Source organism: Clinocottus analis, unplaced genomic scaffold (assembly GCF_023055335.1).
Source record: "Clinocottus analis isolate CAN_PGR_092001 unplaced genomic scaffold, fCliAna1.0.p SCAF_9, whole genome shotgun sequence".
Taxonomy (NCBI): domain Eukaryota; kingdom Metazoa; phylum Chordata; class Actinopteri; order Perciformes; family Cottidae; genus Clinocottus; species Clinocottus analis.
Genome location: NW_027176251.1, coordinates 11,475,394 through 11,486,311, shown reverse-complemented (window position 1 = coordinate 11,486,311; position 10,918 = coordinate 11,475,394). Strand labels below are relative to the sequence as shown.

The window sequence follows — 10,918 nt, the reverse complement described above, 5'->3', positions numbered from 1 at the left end:
CCTGACTAAGAAACACTGATGCTCTCCTATGAGTGTTTTTCATTATCAATTTTAATGATGTTTATTTTAGATTTCGGAGCTGTTGTGAATTTGATAATTAACAAGCCTTTGACCCAATTTATCAGTAAATTCCCTGAGGAAGTCTGAATCTTTTCTTTTTCTCTCAGTGCTGAATTTTTTCCTTCTTTTTCTTTTTTCTTCAAAAACAAATTGTCTATATTTAGTTTCAGCTGCTGTGTTTCCTTCTATCCAGCGGCTGATGAGAGTGGGTCGTCCCCATGGCTCCTAAACCGGTGCTTTTATTGTTGCTGTGGAACCTCAATTTGCTTGTTCACGGTGGTAAGTTGACTTCACTAATCTGTGTCTCTTGTGGTCTTGTATGTATTCAGGCCCCCCTATTCCAATTCCACCCATTAATGTACTCCAATTATGATCAACTACATTTTTGTTATACTTGTACAGCATTAATGTTAAATATAGTAAATACAATTCTAACTGACTGCACTTCTTTTTTTTCTGCCGCAGTCACGTCTTTGTGCGACGTCAGCTGCTCGACTGACTACACCGTGTCTCTGAACTGCTCCTGCTCCGGCTCTGTGCCGACATATTCCGGCCTCCTCAAAGTCATTTGCAGGTACAATCTGTTTATGAATATGCTTTATGCTGATTCATTACAGTAAGCTGATTTCATCATAGCCCGGCTAGCCTTTATTCAAATTTTTATTCTCCCCCTCTGAATTACAGGAAGCCCACGTTTGGTCATTTTGAACATTTTGTTCTGATGCTGAGACGTCATCTGAAGTCACAGGGCATTACTGAGAATAACACACAGTTGCTTATCTCTTGTAGTGGGGAAGATCTCGTAGTTAATGGAAGCTGTGAAGTCAAACCACCACAATCCTGGTGCGTAATGTATCCGGAGATGCTCGATGAAGTTGCATCTGTTGGAACCATGTGTACTGCGACCGCCAGCCAACAGGATGACCAAGTAAACACCAGTGTGTCACCTGAATGGGAACTGAGTAAAGTGGGTATGTGTGAAGTTAAACAGATAATCAATGAGTCATTTTACATTTCTGTATTCGTCAGTTCTGCTGAGCGGATCGAATGATAACACGGAAGTGAAGAAAAGGTCACAGGCCAGTCACATCCCTTATATTTTAGTCGCATTAAATTGTGTCTCAAAATGATTTCTAAAAAATTTTAGCGTGCAGATTTTACAGAGCTTAGACAATTGTGAAACACTTTCGCTCTTGTTGAGCACAAGCCATCACATTCCTGTACAGTAAAGCATGTTCTGTTTTTGTTCTGAAAGTTCAGAAAATTCAGAGATGACTAGGATCGTTCTGACAAACTTTCCCAGCATACCTAAATAGTCGTTTGGCAGCAAATGCCTACCCACCTGCTTTACCCTCCAGATTGAGATAGAAGCTAAAAAGTAATGTTCAACTGCCTGTTGTGGTGTGGAGTATTGTTGGCTTACACACATTTTCAGTTTCATAACATTCCCCTTTGGGACTTCACTTCCACAGTGAAACCTTCGCCTCCCGCCGATGTTCATGTGACGAACACAGACGGATTCTCCAACGTCACATGGGACCACGACAACCGAGACGATTGTCTCATGTACAGAGTGCGCGTAAGAGACAACAAAGACTTGTCGAAGGTGATATGTGAGCAGAAACACACCAGCAAAATCAAGAGGCTGTTGCAGCTTGCTATTGTCAGTTATCTCTGCTCACGACAACCATCTAAAGTTTTCCAGTTCTTATTTCCTGTCTCACAGGATCCGTCTCTTTCTCTTTTGGTGAGGGAGAAGAACATTGTGTTGGACCATAAGAATCTGCGGCCACATGTCAGCTATGCTGTGGATGTTCAGGCCCAAATGTGTCCTGGGAACGTCTATCTGGGTCCATGGAGCGAGTGGAGTTCCACCGCATATTGGAGGACGAGAGGATCGTATGAAGGTAACCGAGCGTCGTACCTTCTGGCCTGGAGCCGTGGAATAATCAACGTTGGTCTCAAGCGAGTCACAGTTGTTATTTTTGTTTACATGCTTCAAACCATATTACAAGTCTGCGTTTCTACATTGATCCCCCATACAGAGACAGAAGGTGTGAAGTTTATTTATCGTATCATTTCTGTTCAAAATATATGATACGTTTTGTCTCATTGACAGGAATGAATGGACTTTGGTGGTACGTCCCCCCCTCCGTGATTCTTGTCCTTGTTCTGCTTTTGCTGGGTTATTTTAAAAAAACGTGAGTACTTTAAACATGGGAGTTATTTTCTTTGTCTTCTTTCCTGTTTCGTTTTTCTTTCAAAGCATGTGTGGCTTCAGTTGGATTTGAGCCTCGAGCTGCCAGCAGAACCTTGATAAGTGGTTTACTTTTTTCTCAAAATATACTCAGGTTTGCAACTTAAAGATGATTACAGGCCGACTCTAAAGCCTTATTTATTCGTTTTCAAACTGGTGGGCCTCGATGTTCAGTGATTAGTTTGAGTTTTTTTGGAGAAGCTCTCAGTGCTTGTTGCTGAGCCAACTGTTGTCATTATAAAAATGTAATACGGAAATCTTTATTTAAAGCTTAAATTTCCTTTTAAAAATGTGCTTAATTGAATCTACATTCACTACACAGAAAAATAGCTTGGTAAAGCTTAAATGAAAGCAAGCAAAGTCCCAAGTTTAGCAATGCTTTGTCTTCCAGTAAATGATCAGCAAAGCTTCTCACTGCTTCGATCTACACTTTCCTGGCATCACCTCCCACAGATACAGAAACCACTGCTGCGCTGTACGTGCAGCGACACTTTGCACTGAAATGGCGAGCAGACATAGGAAGTCATGCAGAGCATCGGTGTGAGAGCTGACAACACCTCAGTTATTAACAGCACAGTGACGAGAAAGAGCTCAAGCTCAAAAAAGTAAATGAACCTTGCACGTACAATATCCTTATCAATAAAATAAACTTTATGACTTTTAAGATTTGAAGATCAAGACTTTACCAATCAGTTTTGACTATGTCAATTCTCAATTTGGGACCCCACAATTGGACACTGAGTGTTTATTTCTGACTTATTGATATCCCATTCCATTGTCCGGACCGCTTATCCTATTTAGGGTCTCGAGGACGCTGGAGTCGATGCCAGCTGTCATTGGCCGAAGGCAGAGCACACCCTGGACAGGTGGCCAATTTATCACTGGGTGCACATAGAGACAGACAATCATTCATGTTTATGGGCAGTTTAGAGTCCAATTGAACTAAGCTGCATGTGTTTGGACTGTGGCAAAACGAGAAACTTCCACACAGAAGGACCACCCGAAATCGAACCCATGCCCCTCTTGCTGTGAGGTGACAGTGCTCGCTACTGCACCACCGAGCCGCCCAGACTTGTTGATATGACACTCAAAGTTATATTTTTCTTGCCAGTGAAGCCAAATGGGTGAAAACTAACGCTGAAAATTAGCACATCATTTCTACAATGGGAAATTTGGGACACTTTTGACTTCAGCTTTGTGTGGAGCACTTCACTTGAAAGTTTTGTTTGTGCTATCAGCATTACTGGTTATTTTTTGGTCACGACTTCAGTTCTTCTCAGCTCAGGTACCAAAAACAAAATCACTTCATCACAAGTGACTCAGAGATGTTGTTATTTTTTCTATTTGCATTATTTTTCTGAAATCATTTCATATTCATTTCAGGTGGTGGCAGCAAAAACTCCAACGGGTTTTCTATATCCCCAAGGCGGAGGAGTTCTTCAAGCCCCTCCACCTCAGCTATGGAGGGAACTTCAAGGTAAGACAGAGCAAAACTGTGAACATTTTGTGTAATTTCTAAAGTACCCAGCAGGTGTTGCCCAAGTGGGGACTTTCAGCACATCTGGACCCCGCTTGATGGGACTTTCCCTTGACTTCACATTGAAGGGCTTTGATGATATGAATGACTCAGTGTGCAGGGGCTTCAAGAGACTTTTCGTTTGTTCATCTATCTGACACGTGGGTAGATGTGTGTGTGTGACAGCCCGACCTCTTCCACCCCAGTGGAAAATACGTCTGATAGAGATCATGCGTGATCATGCGTCATTGTGTCGGGCTGAAAAACAAGCCTGTTTTTTTTTTGTTTTCATGATAATTTTTTCCATCCCCTTTATTACATTTTCCCCTAATGTAAATTATTGTTCCTATCGTTTGACAAACAGACATAGACTGATTGTTGTTTCCAATTAAACACACTCACTTCATTTTATGGGTGCTAATTTAATGTTTTGGTTGATGGGGCGCAGACTATCTGTGAATTCCAATACCAAAATGCACAAAATACTAGCATGTCCTCCTAATGCATTCGGTCTGTACAGATATATAAGATAAGGTATATAAGATATATAAGCAAAAGGTTGAAAGTGTCACATTATGACGTCGTATGCCTCATTTGAATGCAAACTGCATGCAACAGTACATTATTTTGAAATTTCTGTTGGACTCTGTTGCCAAAAGGGCATCGAACTTATAAAATGTTGCTCTTGCATTGCAAAAGAACCCCAAAATATGTCCAAAATGCCTCGTCTGAAACGACCGAGGAATATGTATGCTTTGCAATTATTCTAAAATCAACAAACATGATCAAAGTGACTGAGCATCTGCTTGGCACACATGTCCAATAAATAAGAATGTCTTTATTCGCCATGTTCAATGTACACTAGAATAAGGTAAAAGTTAAGAAAATACAGAAAGATAGATACACACCGCAGTTTATACAGTTAGTTACAGTCAATAACATTTGTTAATCAATTATAACAGTTTTCAGGGTTTCAAACAAAAGACTTTTCACCAACTTCAGCTGCATAGTTGAGTGTTGCAGTAAAATCAGAATCAGAATTGTTTAATTGCCAAGTTAGTTGTACAAATGAGGAATTTGTCATGGCGGAAGGTGCATCATATCAGTGACTAACAACAACAACAACAACAAAGAACATTTAACTATACAAAGTGAAAGTATAAAACTTTAGGTAAAAACAAGTAAGTGATAAGTGAATAAGTAAGGATGCAGTAAATATAAGTTTTTAAAATAAAAGGTGTACTGTGGATGTTGTCTGGTATCATATTGCTTTTTCAGACATTTTAGCTTTGGGAAAAGAACATACCAAGTCAACAACAGGACCATTTCAAGCTCAACCAACCCAGTAGCTTGAGATCTGTGTGCAGTTACAAATGTTGGTGGTGCAGAGGGCGCTCGTGCTGCAAATAGCACAGAGATCAGGAAGCGCTAGAGAGAAAGGTTAATCTTTATCTAGCACTGCTTTCCTTCTTTTTGCTCTGCAGAAAGTGCTGAACTGAACTGGAAAATGTAACTTGATTCTCTTTGTTTTAAATACAAGCAATAAATATATATATATGATGATATTAGTTTGAGAACAAAGAAAAAAAAATGTTGGGTCATTGATAAACACGTGTTTTATCTTTTTAAAGACATAATTAGTGGACTTTGGACTCCAGTCTGAGTTTACTTTAGGAGGTAGACAGTGCAGATGCTGCTCAACCTTTGTCAGAATTTGTACTCATCTCCATCTATGAGATTTAGTCCCCTGAGTTTAGTCTTAAATTTGTTTAAATACTCAACAAGGCAGTTTTCCACCAGTCCCCCATCATAAAGAGTATTTTTTAATGAAAGATGTGTGTGAATATTGCACAATTCATCAAACTGGATTTTAGATTACTTAATTCTTTTAGTTTACAAATTACGTACATAGCAACACATTTTTTAATGTGGTGCATATTTTTAAATACAGGCGAGAGTGAAACAACATCCCTGCAGTGTGTCGAGCTTTGTGACAGGCGAAGTATAATCCTTGTCACTCTCTACAGGGTTTGTTGTACTTTTATATTATATCTCCGTGATCACTGCAACCGACTGAACTAGCTCTTTTTGAAAGCATTGTTCTGTTTGACTGCACTATCTTAGTCTTGTGGCGCAGACTGCTTACGCTTTCTCAGCAGATCAGAGACAATTTGGTGATGCTGATGAGCTCTGTACCTCAGGATGTGGTAGCCTCTGCATGAAGAAACAGATTTATGCTTATCTGGCCATCACCTTGCCGAATAGAGGCCATGTGTTTGCAGAAGGTTTTCCATTTCAGTAGCATGAATGTGTAGATCTGACGGAAGAGTTGCACGCAAAATCCAAATTGTACAACAGTACTTCTGAACTAAGCTCAAAACATAAAGAGGGGGTGAATCCTTACAAACTATTGTATTTGACTCGACAATCATCCTGTTTATGTATAAAATAGAAATCTACTCAATGACAGATACTCAAGATATTAATTTGAAACAGATGAGCTCATTTCAGGTACCCCATGGAATGTTTTCTTTACTTTAGTGTCACGTTGTGTCTGCACTCGGCTGATTATCAGATGTGTATGGACTTGTACAATAATAGCTTGATGTTCAGACGTATCCTGCTGAAAATCCCCAAGTAAAAATGTCTCAGACTGAAAATAAGCAGTATTTGTGTAAACATACTGAAGAAAAGATGAGATCAAGATTAGGTTCTCTCCTTTGATGACGTGTATAATAATGGCCTCATACACTTCCTTTTTAGATTTTTTTTTATTAAGGCACACTCAATTGCTTTCTTGTTGTCTTCTTGAGTTCAATGGGAAGAGTGATGCATGTCCTAAATGTATGCTTAAAATGAAGCTGCGGCCTCTTAGCTTAGCGTATCTTATTTTAAAGACGAGAAGCAAAGTAAAACAGCCAACCTCTCGAAGACAAAAACAAATCTAAAGTTCCCCAATTATCTCATTTTACCTGCTTGTGTATTGCATTCTTAAACCAAAGTGTAAAAGTAGTGGTTTAACAAATGCATTGTCCTCCTTGCCTTCAGACGTCACACTAAGCTAACCCTGCTGGTTCTACCTTCATATTTACAGTACAGACACAAGAGTGGTTTAAATCGTATATCAAACCCTGCAAGAATGAAATATGTATCTATCTAAAAATGTGCTGGCCATGGTTGCCATTTATTTCAGCTAATATTGCATATGAATGTGTTCCATTTGTTCTGTTGCAGGAGTGGGTGAAGCCTGGATTCAGCGAGTACGATTACCTGAGGATCAGCCCACGTGCTCAGATGATGAGCGAGAAGCAGCACGACGTCCTTCAATGGAACAACGAGAAACAACGCTACAGCGAGGACAGCAAGATCAAACAGGACGGTCCTTTCCTCCACACGGCACAGCCGCACAGCGACTCGCTGCTGTTCTTCCAGGACGGTGGCAGTTCACAGGGCACCGGACACTTCAGCGGACACGTCTCCATCCACACTGTGACTCTATCTGGAGAAGAAGAGTTTGAGGAGGACGTCGCGTCACAGAGCTCTTTAAACTCCCTCAGAAGTTCCCAAGATGGAGAACGCTTAGGTTCATTTGAGGAAGACCACAGAGAGCAGGCTGGTTATGATTTAGAGGCACCTCGTAGGCAAAGTGGGATTTTACCACAACACGTAAACCAAGTGGAAAATATAAACTTTCAGCCACATGTCCAGGTTAACGAACAAGAGAGAATGTCACTCAACTCATTTGCCTCAAACGAGCAGTCAGAAGACGGATACCCCCGCGTGGACTTGGACACTATTGACAGTGGTTTTGGGGAGTGCGGTAGCCCTGGAGCCTCGGACTCAAATTCAGCAGAGAAGATGCACTCTGATTTATTTCATGAGCACAAAAGCTTGAATTCTAACTACGTCAAGCAGTGGATGATATGTAACACGATTGAAAACGACTTCAGTAACTCAGAGACCGAACTCCAGGAAACAACGTGATTATTGCCGCTGATTCACTGCCACAATCAGTCAGTACTACGGGACAATCATACAAAGAAAAAAGAATAATTACATTAAATAGTAAATTGGAAATATTTGCTCAGCATATAATACTGTATATTCTGGTATTCTTAAAATGCTTAGTTGTGCACATTATACTATGTATAGAGTCAGGTTTCCTTGTTTTAAAACATGCGTTATTGTGTTTTTCCTTCAAAGACAGTTTAAAGAGATGATAGACAGAGAGAGAGAGAGAGAGAGAGAGAGAGAGAGAGAGAGAGAGAGAGAGAGAGAGAGAGAGAGAGAGAGAATGATCATTGACCAGAGCGACAAATTAGAGCGAGAAACTGGACACAGACCCGTTGGAAAGGAAGAGGTCATCACACTCTACAGAAGTGCACCACAGGATGAACATATTGCTTTGATTTGTACTGCTAGAGGATGTTTTTTTTTTTTTTTGTGAGTGTATATGCAGCTTCATACTCTCATGGTCACGCACGTGTCAATAGCTTCTGCTGTAGGACCAGCTTGCTTGCAACCTTATCAAGATGTCAGATAATATCTGTTTCCTAGCCCAAGCATTTTCTCAGTAACCACTGTAACAATCCATCCTGTGTCAACTAACATATAAAGAGTATACTGAGAGGACATTTCGTATCATCTGTACACACCAGAAAACAATTATTTATATTAGCCAACACCAATCTGTTATTAAATAATAACAGTTTATTGACCTGGTGAAAAGTTAGCATAGAGCGTGAATAAATAGCCTTCTGGTGTCACAATCTGCACATATAGCATTCTTCACAGTGAAGGTCAAACATCCAAGTGACGTAACACAAGCGAAACACTTCTTTGAGTGAAGAGGGATTTACGTTTTTGCATTGAAAGATATGTGGAAAGAATTACAACACTGTGATGCTGAACACGGTTTTAATTTAATAGCCAGCACTCAGAGACCTGGAAGACATTTTATTTGCGAGACTAGTAACATGACCTTGACTTGCCGCATAAGACTGAAAACAGCTGCAGCTACTGATCTTTTGTTATTTTGTGGTTTTTAGCATATCAGGAAAGGATAAAGTGGAGCTTGCGAGGTACTCACCGAATCCTTGACCCGTCACCCTGAGCGAACTCCAGATAATGAGTTCCAGAGGTTATCTTGTTCAGTCATTGACCCAAAAGATCTGTTGATTGACCCACACATCTCCGTTTGTGGGTATCTTAATAATAACAGAGTTTTACTCAATGGGCTGAAAGTCTTCCCAAGTGTTTTCCAAAGAGGTAACTGGAACAGGCCTGAGATCTGGTCTGGCGATGTTCAATTAGAGAAGATGTGGACCTTTATTAGAAGACATTTATGAACAAAAATGATGGCGATCCCTTCTTCTTGTAATTGGAGACTGGAGCCTACTTTTTATATATATATGCTGTATAAGACTTCACTCTTGGTGCTAGACTTAATCTAGGAACTATGAGAAGAGCCTTTTCTGCACTAAGTGCACACCATTTTGTAATTATTCACTTTGAGATGTATTCTGAACTCAATGGCAAGCTAATGAAGGGATGCACAACATGGGACAATCTCCAGCAGCATTTTGGACTAATTGTAGACGATTTAGTGTTTTTTTGCTGATTGCAAAATATGGATTTATGGTAATAGAGAGGGGATGAAATGAAGGCATTAATAACATTGTCCAGGCCGACAGAAAGGGGTTGATTTTGCTTCTCAACTGATAATAACAGGATTGAATAACGCTGTGCGCTGTCAAAGGTTACTGTGGCATGAAGCCAACTTTTCCATTAATTTCGACTCTGGTTGGAGCAAATATAAGTATTGCAGCCTCATTCTTTTTAACCTGGAGAAAGTTACAACACATTCACCTCTTGATGTCATAACTGCAAGAATCAGTAGGATTGACAGAAGGTTATAGTTGGGTCATCATCTGTGTAAAAAGGAAACAATATATTGTGTCTTAATGTTAATCGTGGAAGCATGCACATTGAGAAAGGAATCGACCCTTGTGCTTGCTTGTTTTTATTGCTGTAATCATTTGTTTCTTGTGTAATCTGTAAAGCACTTTGGGTTGCTTTTTGGTATGAAATGTGCTTGCCTTCTTTGCACAGTAGTATTAGTTATTGCAGAGAGAACTTTTTCTTTATTTTCTTTTATGTAAATGTTTAGTTGGATTTACTGTCTGTGATCTGCATATGTCGGCATTGACACCTTAAAGGAATAAACAAAGGAAGAAATGAAAACATGTGTTCCATACGGGGTTGCTGAGTGGTTTTGATGAGTAAACAATGATGTGAATCGTGTGTTATGATCTTCACAGTCTCCAGATCTCAACCCAGCTGACCACCTACACACAATGGGAAAGTTTAAGAGCAACGTGTTAGACACCGCTCTTCACCACCATCAGGAAATACCTTTTGGAGGAATGAATGGTGTTTATCCCTCCAGTAAAGAAGAGCAAGATTGACTCTTTTATCTTTTGATCTCAATAATAATAATAAGAAACATGAATAAAAACAGTATAGTAACAAGAAAGCACACACATTTTGGTTAATCACAAAGGCATCGCAAATAAAAGAAACAGAATTATCTTCAGTGCTAAATTATTTCGCTGGCACTAACAAAAGCAAGAGCTGGTGCCAAAAAAACTGTCAAAAAGGTAAAAGAAAGAAAAAAAACTGTGACTAATAAGGTCTGACTTCCTGTGATGTAACCAGTGATAAGTTAAACCTCCGTTCCATTTCTCATTCATTGTCTGAGACATCAACAGCACCAGGAGAGCCTCTGAGGTAATAGCTCTTTCCCATCCACGACACATAACACAACACATGGCAACTAATGATTTTCTTGTCTTTTCTTTTAATAATGTACAGAGGAATATTATTATATTTCTGATTGTTTTATGTGCATATCATGAGTGTATACTACAGAATGATACAATGATGTTGGCCAAGACTGGACAGCAGATATTATACAAATGTTTCATCCGCATCCACAGTGATACTCGTATCCATGGAGTCATGACGTGTCTGCAGCTCCTGTTCCTGTGCTATTGCTCCGGCACCCTCGCAAGGGCCAGCTGCTT

At 39.9% G+C, this 10,918-nt stretch overlaps 1 protein-coding gene across 1 annotated transcript; it reads left to right on the top strand.

The window, feature by feature from the left end:
- The first annotated feature begins 251 nt into the window (after nt 1-251).
- On the top strand, nt 252-7,822 carry il21r.1 (interleukin 21 receptor, tandem duplicate 1). The gene is made up of 9 exons (XM_068570621.1): nt 252-339; nt 526-634; nt 850-1,031; nt 1,533-1,666; nt 1,787-1,967; nt 2,106-2,114; nt 2,180-2,261; nt 3,701-3,794; nt 7,068-7,822. Exons 1-9 carry the CDS (start codon nt 279-281, stop codon nt 7,815-7,817), a joined length of 1,602 nt encoding a protein of 533 aa, XP_068426722.1. The 5' UTR covers nt 252-278; the 3' UTR covers nt 7,818-7,822.
- Nucleotides 7,823-10,918: the final 3,096 nt, after the last annotated feature.